Here is a 20,935-nt window from a genome sequence, read left to right on the forward strand (position 1 = left end):
TGAGCACCTTTTCATGGGGCTATTTACTATCTATATGTCTTCTTTGGAAAAATATCTATTTAGGTCCTCTGTCAATGTTTTAATCAGATAGTTTTTGACATTGAGTTATATGAATGCTTTGTATATTTTGTATACTAACCCCATTTGCAAATATTCTCTCCCATTCACTGTGCAAAAGCTTTTTAGTTTATTTTTGCTTTCGTTTCCCTTGCCTGAGGAGACAGTACAAAAAGAATATTGCTGAGGTCAAAGAGCATACAGCCTATATTTTCTTCTAGAAGTTTTATACTTTCAGAACTTGCATTTAAGTTTTAAATCTGTTTGGAGTTTATTTTCATATATGGTGTGAGAAAGTAGTCTGGTTTGATTTTTTGCATGTAGGTGTTCTGTTTTCTGAACACTGTGTCTGATGTTTTAATACCGGATTTCTTCATGTGTTTTGAAATTTTCCCTTCTAGTCTCGTTTTCCATTAAGCCAATAGCCTTAGTCAGCAGGTAGACAACACCCCTACACAAGCAGGAGAGCACCACCGAGCCCCTGGCTTCAAGCACTGACACCCTTCCTGGTTTTACATGAAGCACTCTGAATTCTTTTCCTCTGCAGGAGTCGGTTCCAGCCCCTCGTGCTGCCTGACACATACAGAGCAGTGAATCCGAATCCATCTTGCCTGTGGCCTCAAACCCTGCTTGGCCGTGCGTTTCGTTTCTGTCCACATTGATGCTATTCTCTTCTTGAGTTAGTCTGTGTTGTTTTGTTTTTCTCTTTTTCTATTTTGCCTGTTATCCTCTGTTAGGGACAGGTGATTTTTTTAAGGCACACACTCAACCATCTCTGTTGATAGGGATTTTATCACTAAGAATGTTAACATCTCTGGGTTCCTATTTCATTGTTAGTAAAAAGGAAGCGGGACACATGGTCCTTCAGTTGTTTTGAGACTTTAAACTCATATTAAACTGCTTAAATTTGTCCCACTGTTGTTAGTTGGAAATTTTCCTTAGTGGTGGAAGATACTGAAACAAAATAGAGCAAGAATGACCAAAATAGAGTGAGTAGTTCTGCCTTCCCGTGCCATCTGTGTGCCGTCTTCCCCAAGCTGTGCTTCTCCCTTCCTCGTTCATCTTCTTTTTCTAAATGCTATTTCCCAAAACAAAATTCCTTTGGGGAGCTTTGATCTGATTATGAACTTGAGCATACTGTGGGTTTGAGACTTCCATGTTCTGTATTCTGTCACTAGGATATAAGTTCCCTGCAGTCAGAAGACTTACCTGTCTTGTTCACCACTCTATCCCAGAGTCTGGCGTATAGTAGACACTCAATAGGTATTGTTTATATACCAAATTCTATATTATGCCATTTTTGCCTATTTAAACATGAGCTCCAAAGAGGATTACTTATAACACCCCCATTGTTTTTTTTATTTATTTATTCTTTATTTGAAGGATAATTGCTTTACAGAATTTTGCTGTTTTCTGTCAAACCTCAACATGAATCAGCCATAGGTGTACATATGTCCGCTCCCTCTTGAACCTCCCTCCCATCTCCTTCCCCTTCCCACCCCTCTAGCTTGACACAGAGCCCCTGTTTGAGTTCCGTGAGACATACAGCAAATTCCCATTGGCTATCTATTTTACATATGGTAATATAAGTTTCCATGTTACTCTTTCCATACATCTCACCCTCTCCTCCCCTATCCCCATGTCCATAAGTCTGTTCTCTATGTCTGTTTCTCCATTACTGCCTTGCAAATAAATGCTTTAGGACCATCTTTCTAGATTCCATATATATGTGTTAGTATATGATATTTATCTTTCTCTTTCTGACTTACTTCATTCTGTATAATAGGCTCTAGGTTCATCCACCTCATTAGAACTGACTCAAATGCATTCCTTTTTATGGCTGAGTAATATTCCATTGTGTATATGTACCATAACTTCTTTATCCATTCATCTGTTGATGGACATCTAAGTTGCTTCCATGTTCTAGCTATTGTAAATAGTGCTGCAATGAACAATGGGATACATGTGTATTTTTCAGTTTTAGTTTCCTCAGGACATATGCCTAGGAGTGGGGTTGCTGGGTCATATGATTGTTTTGTGATCCACACAATCTAAGGCTTTGGCATAGTCAAACATCTATTTCTGCTTTATTGACTATGCCAAAGCCTTCAATTGTGTGGATCACAATGAACTGTGGAAAATTCTGAAAGAGATGGGAATACCAGACCACCTGACCTGCCTCTTGAGAAACCTGTATGCAGGTCAGGAAGCAACAGTTAGAACTGGGCATGGAACAACAGACTGGTTCCAAATAGGAAAAGGAGTACGTCAAGGCTGTATATTGTCACCCTGCTTATTTAACTTATATGCAGAGTACATCATGAGAAATGCTGGGCTGGAAGAAGCAGAAGCTGGAATCAAGATTGCTGGAAGAAATATGAATAACCTCAGGTATGCAGATGACACCATCCTTATGGCTGAGAGTGAAGAGTAACTAAAGAGCCTCTTGATGAAAGTGAAAGAGGAGACTGAAAAAGTTGGCTTAAAGCTCAACATTCAGAAAACTAAGATCATGGCATCTGGTCCCATCCCCTCATGGGAAATAGGTGGGGAGACAGTAGAAACAGTGTCAGACTTTATTTTTTTGGGCTCCCAAATCATTGCAGATGGTGATTTCAGCCATGAAATTAAAAGACGCTTACTCCTTGGAAGGAAAGGTGTGACCAACCTAGATAGCATATTAAAAAGCAGAGACGTTACTTTGCCAACAAAGGTCCGTCTGGTCAAGGCTATGGTTTTTCCAGTGGTCATGTATGGATGTGAGAGTTGGATTATAAAGAAAGCTGAGTGCCAAAGAATTGATGCTTTTGAACTGTGGTGTTGGAGAAGACTCTTGAGAGTCCCTTGGACTGCAAGGAGATCCAACCAGTCCATCCTGAAGGAGATCAGTCCTGGGTGTTCATTGGAAGGACTGATGCTGAAGCTGAAACTCAAGTACTTTGGCCACCTCATGCGAAGAGTTGACTCATTGGAAAAGACCCTGATGCTGGGAGGGGTTGGGGGCAGGAGGAGAAGGGGACGACAGAGGATGAGATGGCTGGATGGCATCACCGACTCGATGGGCATGAGTTTGAGTAAACTTCGGGAGCTGGTAATGGACAGGGAGGCCTGGCGTGCTGCGATTCGTGGGGTCGCAAAGAGTCAGACACGACTGAGCGACTGAACTGAACTGAGTGATGGTTTTATTCCTAGTTTTTAAAGGAATCTCCATACTGTTTTCCATAGGGGCTAACACCCCCCCCCCAATTGTTTTCCTTAAATGTCCTTTTCCTCATCTCTTTGATGTGATTTGTGATTATAGTGTTAAATTTTTCTTTTTTGGAGTTTTTCTCATATCTCTTGAGCCAGATATTCATTTTAGGTATAAGCCTTATTTATTAATTAACTGTTGCTGCATAACAATACTACCACTGATGTAAGTAGCTTAAAACCATATACATTTATTATTTTACAGTTTTCATGGGTCAGGATTCCGGGCAAAGCTTAGCTGGATCCTTTACTCAGGGTCTCACCAGGCTGCAGTCAAGATTTAGACTGAGATTGCACAAGGTGAGACTGAGGTTGCAGTCTCATCTGAGACTCCATCTGTTTCTAGGTTCACTCAGGTTATTGACCAAATTTAGTTCCTTGTGGTTGTAGGACTGGAGGTTTCAGTTTCTTACTAGCTGTCAGCAAGAGGCTGCCCTCAGCTCCTAGAGGCCACCTGCAGTTCCTTCCTATGTGAGGACTTAACACCAGCAAGGCGGGGAGAGAGTCCAGAAAACAGGTGTGGTAATTTTATGCAACGTAATCACATACATATTGTCACATACATCCTGTCACCTTTGACAGGTCCTGTTGGTTAAAAGCACATCATAGATCCCACCTTACTTAAAGGGATAGGATCATGGAAGAGCATAAATAGCAGGAGTTGAGGATCATGGGGGCCTATAAACATTGTTTATGGACTTTTCTAATGTACTTTCTTAGAAAGTATACTTTCTGACAAATAAGTGCTTTTAATTTTAATTCTCTAACTTGTTACCAAAGTATTAATGATATAGATTACATTTCAAAAATGCTTCCCCAATTCACGTCTCTGCTCCTGTTGTCTTCTCTTTGCAATTAAAAATGCTGTAGAGTTAGATTTTTGCATTTGTAATCATATATAAGTACAGTATAAATTATATAGTGTTGTGTATTACTGTAGCATACACAAAACTGTTTCCTGTGCCTAATGGTTGATTTTGAGCAATTTAAGGATAACCTCGATTTTACATAATTTTTCTCCACATGTACTGATTTTAACCATAACTGCATTGTAAGACACATCCTACATCCTGAAATAATCTACTTTATAATACTGTTCATGGCAGTAACATTTATCTCAAGGAACTTTTGAGGGAATGTATGTTTGCCTGCTATGACATTATGTCAGAGCTACTTGATTATTTTTAATCTAATCTTCACATAGCCTTTTCCTTAGCTTTTCACTTTCCAGGCTGTGTATCTAGTTTTGAGTAATTTATTTCTCTTGTCCAGTTATCATGGAACTTCTTCTTTTTACCCCTCATTTCTATTCTGTTTTTCTTTGTGCATGCTCAGTCACTCAGTCATATCCGACTTTGCAACCCTATGAACCTTAGCCCACTAGGCTCCTCTGTCCGTTGGTTTTCCCAGGCAAGAATACTGGAGTGGGTTGCCATTTACTTCTCTAGGGGATCTTCCCAACCAAGGGGTTGAACCCACATCTCCAGCATTTCAGGTGGATTCTTTACCACTGAGCCACTGGGGAAGCCCTCTCATTTCTATTATGTTTTTTTGTTTTTCTTAGAAAACCTCAATTAGGCTTCTGTGTAGCTTTTCCAGTGGATCATGACTTAGAATAAGGGTTGATTCATATTTGTAGTTGATGAGCTAAAGTATTGAATCTTTGTATTTATGATGTAATTGACAGTAACTTATTTGATAACAAGTAGACAGTCACCTTCTATCTATCATTTTACGTTTCCATTCCTGTACTCTTTTCCCTGCCCATCTTCAAAGCATTATACCACCTTCCAATTATCTCCTGCCTTTGGATTCAGAAGACTACATCTTTTGTGAATTTGGAGGTGTCTCTTATTTTTATTAATTCGTAAAGAGCTATACCAAGTATTATATCATGATACCAAAATTATATACTTATTTCATATAAGTATTTTTCATATTAAACCTAACTTCTTTGTTCAACAATAGAATACTCCTGTATACTCCTGCTGACGGAATTCAAAATAATTTTCTTCTGGAAGCTTGACAGTGGCTTTAAATAATGTCCTCAATAATGTTCTCAATCAGTTAACTTTAATGAAAATCTTGATTTTCCTTTTATTACAACCACATTGTTTCCTCTCAAAAAAAATTATCTGAGCATGTAGCATATTGCCCTCATCAGTGGAAAGGAGGTACATCAACATTTAATTTCCCAAAATATGAAGTTCCACTAGCTGATAGCCATAAGACCACTCCACTAAACTTCCAGCTCAATGGCTTTTTAAAATTTGTTGTTTACTCACCTAAAATCATTGGAAACATACACATTTCTTGGTTAGATGCCATGTAGGACCAGTGTCTTTTTGAGCGTATGAGGAGAAAGAACATCTGTTTTTCCATGTAGATCTAGAACTATGCTGTCCAGTATGGTAGCCACTAGCCACACCTGACTGTTGAACACTTGAAATGTGGCTAGTCCAGATTGAGATGTGCTGTAAGTGGAAAATATATACCTGATTTCAAAGACTTACACACATACATACACACACACACACACACACACACACACATCTCAATGTTTATATAGTTACATGTTACAATGATAATATTTTTAATATATTGGGTTAAACAAAATATATTACAATTAATCTAACCTTTTTAACTCTGGTAACTAAAAAGTTAAATTACATTTGCAACTCATATTATATTTTTGTTAACAGCAGTGGTCTAGAGAATCTTATGTGTTTTCTAGTCTTTGGCAACTAGTATCTCTGAATTGTTTGCTTCCAAAGGATGTTTCAGAATTGAATTATCTCCAAAAGCAAAAAATGTACTTAGTTCTCCGTAATGGTCCTACTCTGTACCTAAGTATATAATATATCAAAGTTGGGAAGTGTATTCTTTGAGGAGAGGCATTGGGTTAGGGTCCCTTGTCAGGTGTTTGCTAAACTGTCATCCCACTTTTAAAATCTGGTTCTATCTTCACAGAGATGTTGAATCAGTTCCTCAAATAATTTTTATAGCTGAAAATTCACTGTATAAAAAGAGCGACTGGTGTTTTGCCAGCTTTTCAGTAGAATATAGTGACTTGTTCGCATAGCAGCTATGAATGGTAGAATGTATTAATAGCAACATGTTCAGCGTCTAGTTTGTTTACATCCTGAAAACTGATGGCAAGAAGAGATAACCATTTGCAATTCAATTTACTGGGGATAGAGAGGCAGGCAATGTATAAAAAATTTCTGTTTCCTACACTTACTATACTACCTGATGTTTTGGTTTGGAGTGACTCTATGGAAGTAATTTACATTAATAATCTATATGGGAAAAAAACACAGAAGATGAACAAATGTGTATGAATGAAATATCAGAACCAAAAAACCTTTATTGGAACTCCTAATGGTTTGTGCTAATGCTTCTTTTGGCCCCAGAATCTTTTTTTTAATAAACAGCTTTATGGAGATGTCCTTCCCATATCACACAATTCACTCTTTTAAAGTGTATGATTCAGTGGTTTTTAGTATGTTCACAGAGTTGTGCAGCCATCACCAGTCTAAATTGAGAACATTTTTATTTCCCCAAAGACTAACTCCATCACCTCAACCCTAGGCAAGCACTAATCAACTCTTTGTGCCTATGGATTTGTGTACTCTGGACATTTCACATAAATTGAGTTATACAATATATGATCTTTCATTTAGCATAATGTTTTCAACATTCACCCATGTTGTAGCAGAATTTCATGTTTTTTCATGGTCAAATAATTTTCCAGTGTGTAGGTATACTACATTTATCCATACATCAGTCAGTGGAATTTGGCTGATCTTTTTTAACACTTAAAGAACTAGTGAAACTAATATTTACATTCAGTAATAACTTTCCTGTATATTACTGTATGCTTCCTATATTAAGCCTCCTTGTAATTCCTTTAGGTAACTATTATTATAGTCATCACCATTAAATAGGCAAATAAATGGGGTCTTGGAAAGCCCAACTAATTTACCTAAAATTATGTATGTATTAAGAAATAGAATTCAGCCTTAAACCTGGTTCATCTGACTCCAAACTGTATGTTTTCTTCCTTACTGCCACAGCCATACATTCCTACTGTACTCCATCCCTTGGTGATTTTGTTGTAAAGAATAATTATTTGTTTAGTGAATTTTATTGGAGTATGATTGCTTTACAATGCTGTGTTCGTTTCTGCTGTATAGCAAAGTGAATCAGTTATACATCTATCTGCTCTTTTAAAAATTTCCTTCTCATTTAGGTTACCACAGAGCATTGGGTAGAGTTTTCTGTGCTATACAGTTAGGTCCTCATTAGTTATCTAAGAGTAATTACTTTGCAGTTAGCCTTCTTTGCTGACTTTATTTTTTTTGTGTGGTTGCTAGATTTAATATAGTGTTTAATTTGGGAAATGGGCTTAAAAAACTTTCAGGGTAACATTTCCCAATAACTTTGTGGCTATGATGGGAATGCATTCTGGGTGATAATATACCTTTGTCATTTAGCAACAGAACAATTGTACAAGAAACAAATTTCTCAGGACAGTGATGTCCATCTATGGGGACAGGTCCAAGGTCTACTGGAGGGCTCTCTTCTCTGCCTCATGAAAAATTTCTATAATGACTTAGACAAAACCATGTTTATATTAAAAGACCTGGTTTGTGACGTTTGTAGAAGTCCCAAAGTTGAAATTTTAGAATCATATCCATCTGGTAGAATCATACACAGAGAATATGCTCAATAAGAACTTTATATACTGATAACATATTTAATATATTCTCTCTCGGATTCCTTATTTCCCACAGGGTTCGGTAGCTATAGCTGGTGCTGTTATTCGCTGGCTAAGAGACAATCTTGGAATTATAAAAAGCTCTGAGGAAATTGGTGAGTATGTTCTAACAAAGGGCTGGAATCTAAATAATGAAAAATTTAAATATTTTACCCTTGCAATCAATGTTTTGCCCTATATTTGACATTAAACTATGTGGATCCCAATTATGAGTTTGATATATATATATATAAAAGACTCTTTGTGAAGATTTATAAAACAACAAATTGACATAATTAGTGGTGCTTATTCATAAACAGGCACGGTAGGGCATAAAAATCACCCAAGTGTAAAATTGAACACTGAAGATTGCCTGAATCTGCAGTTAAAATTATCTGATGAGAAAGAGCTTTAATTCTTAATAGAGTGAGAATTAAAACTCCCGTACCTATAATTTAAGTATTACTATGGCTATTTACAAACGATAGGTAATTATTTTGAACTCCCCACCCACTCTCCTTCTACTTGTTTTATTTCACCTGAAGGTGAGACAGTCAGGGACACATTTCTGATTAGAAATGCAGTGAAGGCCACCTCTTCATCTGCTAGTCAGCAACCTTAAAACAGTGGAAATGGGGACTTCCCTGATGATCCAGTAGTTAAGAATCCGCCTACCAGTGCAGGGGACACAGGAACATTCCTCGGTCCAAGAACTAAGATCCCACATGCTGTGGGGCATCTAAGCCCATACACCACTCCTACTGAGGCTACATGCCCCAGAGTTTGTGCTCCACAACAAAAGAAGCCACTGTGATGAGAAACCTGTGCCCCATGTCTAGAGAGCAGCTCCCACTCGTTGCAACTAGAGAAAGCCTGTGCACAGCAACAAAGACCCAGCACATCTGAAAATAAATTAAATATTTTTTAAAAAATAGTGGAAATGAGCTACAATACCTTAACAAAACTAATCCAGTTCCTTTCATTCCTGGACTGGGTTATATTTTGTGGAGAAATTTGCTTTAGTTGCTCCTCGTATTCTGCTACAGTTAGCAACATTTTGCTATACTGCGTACTAGGAAACCAAAAGTCCTGTCTTAATTTTTAAAACACGTGTGCTTGTTGATGAAAAAAAGTAGTATATATTGGAATGATTTTTTGTGTTTTTTGTTGTTTGTTTTTAATGTTAGAAAAACTTGCTAAAGAAGTAGGTACTTCTTATGGCTGCTATTTCGTCCCAGCATTTTCGGGGCTGTATGCACCTTATTGGGAGCCCAGTGCAAGAGGGTAAGAATTGAAAATAAGGTATGCTTTTGTCAGTCTTGATTTATTTACAATTAGCTAAGAACTTACTGGTTAATTGGGCCTTCCCTGGTGGCTCAGAGGTTAAAGCGTCTGTCTTCAATGCGGGAGACCTGGGTTCAATCCCTGGGTCGGGAAGATCCCCTGGAGAAGGAACTGGCAACCCACTTCAGTATTCTTGCCTGGAGAATCCCATGGACGGAGAAGCCTGGTAGGCTATAGTCCACGGGGTTGCAAAGAGTCGGACATGACTGAGCGACTTCACTTTCACTTTATTGGTTAATAGTTTTCTATTTTCAAATGATTTTGAAGTATGGAGGAAACCTTTTATACTTGGGAAGTTTAATTTTAGAACCTTTAAATTCCAAGAAGTTGGGACTTCCCTGGCTGTCCAGTGGTTAGAACTCCACTCTTCCACTGCAGGAGGCATGGATTCGATCCCTGGTTGAGGACCTGAGATACTGCACTGCATGCCCCGTGGCATGACATAAAGAAAGAACTCCAGGGACTTCCCTGGTGGTTCAGTGACTGGGACTCTGCCCTCCCTCCCAGTTCAGGGCACCTGGGTTCTAGATCCCACCTGCCACAACTAAGACCTGATTCAGCCAAATCAGTAAATAAATACTAGAAAAAATTCCATGAAGTTATGTCATCTGACAATAAGCCCCGGCCATATTCCTATTCATGTTAGTGTTATTATCTTTTGTCTTCAAGGCACCTGCAAGTTATGTATCAAAAGGCCGTCATCTAGATGAATATTGATTTGGTTTTATATTATTGTCATCTATTCAGGTAGATCATGAACTTTTTCATATGTGGATGCAACATTGTAGACTATAAAGATTTTGCCAGCTTCTTAATGTTTGGGTCCAGTTTTGGCTTTTTTATGTCTTTTTTTCCCCCCGTACGCTTCTATGTACCAAATTCAACCTTTCCATATTTAGAACATTCCCGATTGATGACTCATTTATTCTGCTCTAATGTTAAAAATTTTTATGTGTATTTTTAGGATCATCTGTGGACTCACTCAGTTCACCAATAAATGCCATATTGCTTTTGCTGCATTAGAAGCTGTTTGTTTCCAAACTCGAGAGGTAATCAATATGGGCTTTTTTCCTGTACTAAATCCACCTTTTTTATTCCTACAAAAATTATATACATATATATGCCAGACATTTATGAAAATTTAATAAGCTTGTTCTTGTTGTTCAATCACTAAGTCGTATCCGACTCTTTGTGACCCCATGGACTGCAGCACGCCAGGCTTCCCTGTCCTTCACCATCTCCAGAGTTTGTTCAAACTCATGTCCATTGAGTCAGTGATGCCATCCAACCATCTCATCCTCTGTCGCTCCCTTCTGCTCTTGCCCTCAATCTTCCCAGCATAATCAGAAATTAAGCCTGGGGACTTTCCTAGCAGTCCAGTGATTAAGACTTCATGCTTCCACTGCAGGGGGCATGGGTTCCATCCCAGGTCAGGGAACTAAGATCCCATGGGCTGCACAGTAAGGCCAAAAGAAAATTTTTTTTTTTTAATTAAGCCTGCCTAAACAGTAATATAATAAATGCAAGTTTGTTTTGTTTTCCCAGCTGTCATTACTCTCTAAGTTCCTGTTAGCTGCTGGGCACTGGGCATTTTACAGTTGAGGGGATGCTGAGCAACACATATTAGGCAAAGGATTTGAATAGTAGCACAAACATAGACGCCACAGCAGGAAATCAGGGCACAAAATAGAGTTGTCTGGCTTGTCTGGATATAGAGGTGAGTGCAGAGGAGTGGTAAGAGAAAAGGTTGGTGGTAATCAGATCAAGGAGGACCTAGAAGAAATCTCAGTTTTCCTTCTGTAGGCTTTGGGGAGCTTTGGCATGTTTTTAAGTAGAAGATGGCTATTTTCTGAGATATTACTATGTGGTACTTTGATGATGTTCATTGCATTGTTTTGTTGTTTTTTTTTTTTTTCAGATTTTGGACGCCATGAACCGCGACTGTGGAATTCCACTCAGCCATTTGCAGGTAGACGGTGGGATGACCAACAACAAAATCCTTATGCAGTTACAAGCAGACATTCTGTATATTCCAGTAGGTCAGTATGCCCTCATTCCTTCAAACGCCAACGGTCACATTTTTTTGGAAGGACTGATTTTTCAGGTGTATGTAACTGCTAAGATAGCAATGTTGTTCACTCCCCTCAGTGAAGCCATCCATGCCCGAAACAACTGCCCTGGGAGCCGCCATGGCTGCAGGGGCTGCGGAAGGGGTTGGCGTCTGGAGTCTGGAGCCTGAGGACTTGTCGGCTGTCACAATGGAGCGATTTGAACCTCAGATCAACGCTGAGGGTACTTTTATTTATTTATTTTTATTGAAGTAGAGTTGATTTCTTATACAATGTTGTGTTAGTTCCAGCAGTACAGCAAAGTGATTCAATGATATATACTATGTTTTTCAGATTCTTTTCCCTTATAGGTTATTACATAATATTGAGTATAGTTCCCTGTGCTCTACAGTTATCTTTTTGAGTGAGGGTACTTGTAAAGACTGAAGATTGGTGTACTGTGAAAAGGGAGAGAGTTTGGTGGTTTAGTCACAAATCAAGAAATGAAATAAGATTGCAAATGCGAAGGTAATTTCATATTCAGCTGCTAAACATATTTGGCTTCATATTTGAATGAATGTGAATAAGAAAAATATTTCCCTATTTAAAAAAAAAACTTCTATAATCACTTTTTTACCATTCACTTCTACTGTTTATAGTCTCTTCGTGTACAAGGACAACACTGCCACATTATCAGTTTTATTAATAGCCTGTTAGTGTAACCTTTTCTGACAGTGACAAGGGAGATATAGACCACCGACCCATCATGTCTGCATTGGGTCATCTTTAGTGCCAGTGACCAGTTTAGGACAGGATTAACTGGGCTAAGGACCATTATGGTAACTTTTAAGCACAGCAGGGCTAGCCTGAGAAAAGCGGCAACAATTTAAATCAATGAGCATTAAATATTTGACTCACTGTTGTAACAAATAAAACTAAGCTACAAGCCAGACTAATAGACTGTAGCCTGCCAGGCTCCTCTGTCCATGAACTATTCCAGGCAAGAATACTGGAGTGGGTTGTCAGTTCTTCCTCCAGGGGATCTTCTGACCCAGGGATCAAATCCATTTCTCTTGCATCTCCTGCATTGGCAAGTGAATTCTTTACCACTGCGCCACCTAGGAAGCCCCAATGCCTGTAATTAAGTTTGTGTACAAAAGTCAGGTTTTATATATTCAATTTGGTTTTAAACCTTTTTAAAAAGCTATATATAAAATGGCATCATAGTGGATTCTGTGGTGATTCAGATGGTAAAGAATCTTCCTGCAATGTGGGACACCTGGGTTTGATCCCTGGATTGGGAAGATCCCCTGGAGAAGGGAACAGCTACCCACTCCAGTATTCTTGCCTGGAGAATTGCATGGACAGAGGAGCCTGGTGGGCTGCAGTGCATGGGGTCACAGAGAGTTGGACACAACTGAGCGACTTTCGCTTTCCAAGGTCCTCTGCCCTTCCCCAAAGAGAAAGCAGATCAAATAGGATTCCCCTTTCTAATTCATCACCACCTGCTTGTGAATGACCTGGTCTTAGCAGATAGCTTGTCTCCACATCTCTGTTCATTTGCAGACCAGGCTGAATTTCCCTCCAATTTCCACACAAGCTTCTCTCTGCGGTCACTGGCAGTCTTTGGCAACCATACCAGGATCTGAGTCCTGGTAAAGCTCCATGTCAGTTAAATACAGTGTAACAAGCATCAGTTTAATAAGTGAAACAATTTGTCAAGAATGATGAGTGAATATAAGTATAGTACTTAGAACATCTTAGTAAACTTTCTTTTTAAAAGAAATTTTATTTTGTATTGGAGTATAGTAACTAACCGGAGAAGGCAATGGCACCCCACTCCAGTACTCTTGCCTGGAAAATCCCATGGACAGAGGAGCCTGGTAGGCTGCAGTCCATGAGGTCGCTAAGAGTCGGACATGACTGAGCAACTTCATTTTCACTTTTCACTTTCATGTACTGGAGACGGAAATGGCAACCCACTCCAGTGTTCTTGTCTGGAGAATCCCAGGGACCGGGGAGCCTGGTGGGCTGCCATCCAAGAGGTCGCACAGAGTCGGACACGACTGAAGTGACTTAGCAGCATGGTAACTAACAGTTGTTATTGGTAGTTTCAGGTATAGAGCAAAGTGACTCAGCCATACATGTGAAAGTGAAAGTTGCTCAGTTGTGTCCAACTCTTTGCGACCACATGGATTATACAGTCCATGGAATTCTCCAAGCCAGAATACTGGAGTGGGTAGTCGTTCCCTTCTCCAGGGGATCTTCCCAACCCAGGGATTGAACCCAGATCTCCCACATTGCAGGCGGATTCTTTCCTGTCTGAGCCACTGTGGAAGTCCAAGAATACTGGAGTAGGTAGCCTATCCCTTCTCCAGGGGATCTTCCCAGTCCAGGAATCGAACTGGGGTCTCCTGGCAGATGATTCCATAAATATACATGTATCCATTCTCCCCCAGACTCCCCTCCCCATCCAGTCTGCCACATAATGTTGAGTAAACTGCCTTTCTTATGTATGGTTTTCCTACCTTCTATTTCTAGAAAGTGAGATTCGTTATTCTACATGGAAGAAAGCTGTGATGAAATCAATGGGTTGGGTTACAACTCAGTCTTCAGAAAGTGGTAAAAATGTTTTTATTGTTATTGCCACTTTGTCCTAGGATGTTAAATAGCTTCTTTAAGTATCTGTTTATACTTAACAAGGCTGCTCTGAAGAATAGCATTATCATATGCTCATAGTTTCTAACATTTTGAAAACACTTTAAAGTTCTAGATATAAAATTAAATTATCAGATTGATAAATGTGTTTAACTCTGTCCTGCCATACCTTTCCTTATTAGTTTATTCCTGGTACTTCGATTGATAACTTAGTTTTCTAAAAGTAAAAGTATCTCTAGTTTCTTCCTAATGAAAAAAAAAATCAACTAAACTTTTTTTTTTCCTTTTCGTGACTGACTCTGCCTTTTTGGGGGGCTGTCTTCATGACCTGAACCGACCAAAAGCTATACTGATTTCAGAATACATTTCACTACTTCTTAGACTGCTCCCAAGCCCTTAGTGAGTGTATGTTGTAAGAATTCATTGAAATCAGAGGAAGAAAAGTACCAAACATAGTAAATTAGAAATGTCATAATTGGGAAATGCTCTTGGCAGAAATTTGAGGACTTTTGTTTTTATTCACTTAGGTGGGAAGGTATCTACCATAAATAAACTATTTAGTTGTAAACAGCTCTGAGCTGCCTTTAATATTGAAACAGCCTTTAACATACCTTTAATATGGCATGATATTGTACTCCTTTGCTAAATACAAGATTTGGAATTTAATGAATGAAACAATGGCCAATAATATTTTGAAGCATATAGTTTAAGAGAGAAGAGTTTATAAATATAGCCTGCCTTCCAACCCCAAAGTGAGTATAGAACCACTTTTTTAAAAAATTATTCATTTATTGGCTGCACCAGTGCTTAGTTGCAGCACATGGGATCTAGTTCCCTATCTAGGGGTCAAACCCAGGGTCCCTTCATTAGGAGCCCAGAGTCTTAGCCACTGGATCACCAGGGAAGTCCCAAGAACCACTTTTAATGTATCTAGCTTTTCAGAGAAGCTTCTGGGATCATGCTGTTTCTACTTGAAGTTTTTGTTTATTCTCCTAAATAAGCTTTAGGCTTAATATTCATTGTCTTTAAATCTTTTGTTCTGAGACCCACCTTTCTTTCTAAGATGGTGACAAAGCCTTTCTTGCTAAGACTGTTTGCAGTTTTGAGACCTTTTATAGTTAAACTTCTCAATCATAGGTATTTTTTGTAGCATAGTGCTAGTTGCTCTGAAGGATGCAACAGCTGTGCACTCTGATTTATTTTCTGGTTGCCCTCAATTAAAAGCTGATGAAAATGAGTTCTGTGATTTCTTTGACTAGTTGTATTTTTTTAAATGGCACAGAAACTTCCCGGGCAGTCCAGTGGTTGAGACTCCACACTTCCAATGCATGGGGCACAGGTTCATCCCTGGTCAGTGAACAAGATCCCGCATGCTCCCAAAAAATAAATAAATTTATTTATTTTATGGCCAAAAAAATATTATATGGCCAAATAAATAAATAAAATGGCACAATTCAACCTGTTCCCCTCCCTCGCCGTATCCGCCTCCATGTCAATGCTACACATACTTCTTCCTTACTTGCAGTTGAGGATATAATTGCCAAGTTCCCACAAAGCAAATTGATCATTTTCTGTTTGCTTACCTTACTGTCAGTGAACTTAAAATGCCAAGAAAAAGTGGATAAAAGAAAATTACATGATTTTTTTGTTTCTGCCTTCAGAATTGATGATAAAATAGTTTGATTTTTTCAGAGCTTTCGATTTTTCAAACTTGGTTTTTGTTTCAGTTAGGCTGCAGTGTATTTAAGGCAAAGTGTGAAAAACAATTTGTAGTAGATTTATGAAAAGCACTCACATACAACATTTTGAGAGTCTCTAAAACTGTATAATAATCCTGGTAACAATACTCAATTAGTGAAATGCTGATTATTCCTCAAGCAATGTAAGCTATGCAGTAATAGTACAGATAGAATCCTATTTTGATGATCTCATAAGGCTATTCAAATTGCTACCTGGCCTCTTATCCTCTTTAAATAGTTTTAATTTATGGGAAGAATATTATGTTAGCTTAATTTCCAAAGCATATTGCCAATTTTGAAGCATTCATATTTATTTTCTTGTTTGTAACTATATTTGAATGGAGTGTAAAGAATTTTTAACATACATTTAATATGCTTAAAATGTTGTAGAAATGATTGGGGATTTAATATTTTTTGGAGAGAGCTTATGATAAATAATGACTTTATGACTTTGTATTCCAAACCCACCAAAATAACTTTTTTTTCAAAAAGTGTTAAATGTTTAAGATACGTAATGTTTAAATTCAAGAAAAGCCTATGTCTGTATCTATCTGTCCTTTAAAGGAAATGTTTTCAATCAGGTTAGAAAATATCAAAACAGTTGTATTCTCAGACAATATTTTTAAAAAATATAGATTAATACAGTTTAGTTTTTAAATTATATAGTAACATTAATTTTCAGGTTCATTTTGTTATACCAACTGTGTGTAAAAAAGAAAATGAAACCAATAGGGTTTGAAATTCATTTTCAAACTAATGAATTGGACTAATATAACTCTTCTCTGATAGCCAAAGGATCTATAATTTTAATCTGGATGGGGAATGGGATTGCTCACTTAGTATCTTTTGGGGAAGAACCAAGAAAGCTAAAATCAGCAGCCTCCCAAAAAGAAAGTTCTCCTTCAGCTTTCTTTGGCTTTGCCAGTGGAAGGTTTATGTTGGTCTATATGCTCTATGTTCTTGCTATTTGTGGCATGCTATCTGTATTGTTTGTTAACTGTCATAAGCCCTCAATTTTGATTCTGGTTTTGATTTAAAGTAATAACTCTTTGCTAGCTTTTATGAATATACTATTTTTATAACTTTTTTTTGCTATCATGTGATTCTTAACACAAATATTGTAATTATGTGTCTCTCTTTTGGTTTGCTTGACTGGAATTCCCTCCTACTCGGATGACAACAGGTGACCCTAGTATCTTCTGTAGTCTACCCTTGGGCTTTTTTATAGTGAGTAGCGTGGTAATGTTAATCGGAGCAAGGTACCTCTCAGGTCAGTTCCTCTTTAAATTAGACAATTATATGAGTTAGCATTAATGTATTTGTGTATAAATCAACAGAAAGTTTTCAGTATTTTTCCTTCTTCCTGTTCTTAGGAACCTGGAAAATCTTTTAAAGGTCTAGTTAATAGACCATTTAATTCAGAATTAAGGAATGTGACTCTGCTTTTATTCTCTTTGGTTTTTAGTGGATGATTTTCTTTGAGGGACTACATTCTGCTGGCAAGTGCAGCAGTAAGCACACGTACTGCTGTTCATGCTTAAATGAAAGGATGTTCAGAGTGGCAGATGAAATGTGTAGTATTTGAAATCAATTGAACTGGCTTTCAAATGTACCTAAGTTGTTTTTCATGCTTATGAAAATCTGCTACACAAGTCTTAACATTTCAATCCTGGTAAGACTTTCGGCCAGAGTATGTTAGCAGTTTCTGTAGAACTCTAAACCTGGGGATAATTTATTGTCACTTTTGTTTTAGTTAAGAGAATACATTGGTGAACTGAAATTTTTTTTAATTATTGCTGAAATAAATTGGTGAAATTCAAACTGAATTATTATTTTTGCATATTCTGAATATTTTTATAAAAGTAAAATTGCTCAGTACATTATAAAACTCACTGCATAACCAGCATTGATTTAAATATAATAATCATTTTTGGAAGTTGTTCCTGATGATAGCTCAGTTTTTCTTCAAATTAGTGGCCTAAGTGGATATGACGTATTTCATATGTTGCCAAGAAAGTGAAACATTTCAAAAATCTTCTTAATTAGGGAAAGAGTTGAATTATTTCTCTTAATTAATTACAAGATGACCTAGGTTTAAAATGTAAAAATTTTTATTGATATGGGAGAACTTCTGTTTTTAGAAATCTAACAAGCATTAATCAGCTTGACATCATCACTAAAGCACTATATATAAATGTGGAATGAAAAGTTATTTACATTAGCAGAAAGGGAATAAAAATTATCAACATTAGCAGAACATTAAATTATCTTTTAAATAATGATAAAATTTCAGTTATGTGCATGAGAATTTAAAATTAGATTTACCTTTTTCTGTATTCTTCATGTTTATAATAAATTTGTTCAAATATTTTTCTTCCGTAATAACCATTCCTTATATTGGTATTAGTGCTTTACACATTACAAAAGGCTTCTGTATACATAAATCTGTACAGAATTAGCAGATGCTTATCTTTCTGCTTCTCAGGAATGTTTGGTGGAAGAGTCTGAGTATTCCCCACAAGAACTGTAATTTAAATTTTTTAAAATTCTGTTTTAGGAAAAGTTCTATTTTTTTTCTTTATCCTGAGGTTTTGTTTTTTTGTTTGTTTGTTTTTGGCTGCATTATGATGGTCTGGAAAAGGAAAGAAAATAGCATTGCAGCTGAATGTTTTCATTGATATTTTTTTCCCTTCTGTTTCCCTTTGATACCAGTACAGAATAAAAAAGCTTGGTCTTTGAAAAAATAGGATATATAACATATCTCTAAGCTAAAGGATACAGTAAATGTCCAAATTCCTAGACTTCCAAAATAGATATGATTGCCATCTTTAGGATCTCTCTTGGTAACATATGCTGAGATTTGAGAAAAATTGGAATGACTTGTCTTGGTAAACAGTTAGCAGTAGTGTTCATTTGCTAATTTTGAAATTGACCCAGTTATATTTGTTGCATTTTACCTATGAAGCAATATTTAGGAATCATATGGAATTTCTAGCTCAATAATGATTTAATCATCTTCATTGCTTTAACTCCTAAATTGCATGTATGTTATTATTGACATATTTGATTTTTGTCCCATTTTAGGTATGCCGTAAATACTACCAACTCATGGATTCCAAAGATGCGAGCTCTTTACCTATGAAGAGAATCCAGTGATTCTGTCTCTTAATGTGATGACACTATTCATAGACTGATTTTATTTATAAGCCACTTGCTGCATGATCCTCCAAGTAGACCTGTGGCTTGAAATAAAGAAAATGCAGCGGAAAGAATGCTATAGAAACATTTGGCGTGTTTTTTAACAGCACTAGTTAAGATTGGACCAGCCACCTTTGGGGCTGACCCCCTCCTTTGCAATCATTTCCTGCCTCATTCCCTGTAAGATCTAGGAAGAATTCAGATCCTGTCCATTGGAATCTTTTATCACTTATATTCAAACTCTGATGGGCCAGGATTTGATTCCTGCACTACACACGCTGCATTAAGGGGCTATTAACTAACCGGCTAAAAATCTGTGAGTTTTTTGTTTGCTTCTTTTTAACAGACTCCCCTACCCCAAGTCCTCTTTTCTGCTTATTTGGGAGACCACAACATCTTCACTAAATGTTTAAATGGAAGCCTCTACTAAATTCTTAAAATAGAAATTTAATATCCTCATTCCTTAGGCATTTTTCTAATAAGTATTTGCCAAAACCGAGAATTCTTCATGTATTTTACATGGTCTCACTAATTATACTGAATTGCTATCTGGATCTTATAGGGAAGGACACTTGCCTTTTTTTTTTTCCGTTCATCTCTCCTTTTTATATTTTTTACGTTGTGTATAACATACATGCCTCTATATTTTGTATAATGAGGGTACCCCATTTATAAATTAAGAGTACATGTTCTCACTAATTACACTGAATTTCTGTCAGGATCTTATAGGGAAGAACACTTCCTTTTCATCTCTCCTTTTTATATTTCTTACTTTGTATGTGTAACATACATGCGTTTATATTTTATATACTGAGGATAGCCCATTTATAAATTAAAAGCACATTGTATTCAGTGGATTCTAATGAGGCTGGTCTTAAGTGGACCACTATGTGTATAAATATTTTGGGGAAAACAGCTGTATACATTTTTGGGCAACGGTTATGTGTATTATTTACCAGGAGAAGCTTTCTTGAAGAGCCAACATTTAAAATTTAAGTATATGTTCTATGTGAATAAAAGAAAATGTACTTTATTGTGACTATAATTTCGTATACCATACTTTTATATGCTAAAAAAAACCCTGTGGAATAGTATATAGCAAATACTGTTTTCAAATACAAGCACTGAATCCATATAAAGTTTGCTTTTCCTTTGACATATATTTAGATCTATTTAGGATCCTTTTCAGGGGCTATCAAAAAGAGTTTACAAACTTAAGTAGGAAAAAAAAAGCCAAGAATCTCTTTCCAAGTGTGTTATAAATTGCTGATAAGCAATTAAAATTTCTATTTGAGATGACAAGTAGTTATCTCTGCTTATGGACATATTATTAATACAACAGAAAAATGGTTTAATTGATAGAAAAAGCTTCCAGTAAACCCAAGAATTTCCTTCTCGCTGCTCCCACAACCAAGAAATTCTCAAAAAATTTAATGTGAGGCATTATAACAACTTACCTAATCTAGCTTCTCAATGTCAACTTTAAAATAATCTTAAGATTAATTTTTTTACAACAAACAGGAAAATACTGCCTCCTAATTATTTTCTTCAGTGATGAAAATGGAAAATATTTATATATTAATATATTTATATATATTAATATAAAAGGTTTTGTTTTGTTTGGAATGAATGGTAGCTTGCAGTTCTGATTATGCTGTTTGTTGAATTATTGAATTAAATTATTGAATCTGCTGGGTTTTATTGGTGCAGCTGCCACTTTAGTGACAAAAGTGTTACAGAAAGGTACTATGAAATTATTTGTGGCAAGGACACTTTTAAACATTGTTTCTACAAAGGTAGTTTGAGTTAATGTAAATAATTGTGAAAATCATTGTTCCAATAATTTTAAGATTACATTAATTTTCTATAAATTGTGATATTTA

The 20,935-nt window shown here is 36.8% G+C and overlaps 1 protein-coding gene across 5 annotated transcripts in view; it reads left to right on the top strand.

The window, feature by feature from the left end:
- The window catches only part of GK (glycerol kinase), a 75,654-nt gene extending 55,557 nt beyond the window's left edge, over positions 1–20,097 (top strand). For 4 of the 5 annotated variants that reach the window (XM_020871025.2, XM_020871026.2, XM_020871027.2 and 1 more), the window contains 8 exons: positions 8,103–8,181; positions 9,253–9,349; positions 10,374–10,458; positions 11,328–11,448; positions 11,558–11,701; positions 13,999–14,079; positions 17,038–17,124; positions 18,939–20,097. In XM_020871025.2, the coding sequence (XP_020726684.1) occupies positions 8,103–8,181; positions 9,253–9,349; positions 10,374–10,458; positions 11,328–11,448; positions 11,558–11,701; positions 13,999–14,079; positions 17,038–17,124; positions 18,939–18,949 (705 nt within the window). In that variant the 3' untranslated portion in view covers positions 18,950–20,097. The remainder of the gene's footprint in view (positions 1–8,102; positions 8,182–9,252; positions 9,350–10,373; positions 10,459–11,327; positions 11,449–11,557; positions 11,702–13,998; positions 14,080–17,037; positions 17,125–18,938) is intronic. The other variant, XM_020871028.2, reaches the window with a different exon arrangement.
- Positions 20,098–20,935: the final 838 nt, after the last annotated feature.

Source organism: Odocoileus virginianus, chromosome X, assembly GCF_023699985.2.
Source record: "Odocoileus virginianus isolate 20LAN1187 ecotype Illinois chromosome X, Ovbor_1.2, whole genome shotgun sequence".
NCBI lineage: Eukaryota > Metazoa > Chordata > Mammalia > Artiodactyla > Cervidae > Odocoileus > Odocoileus virginianus.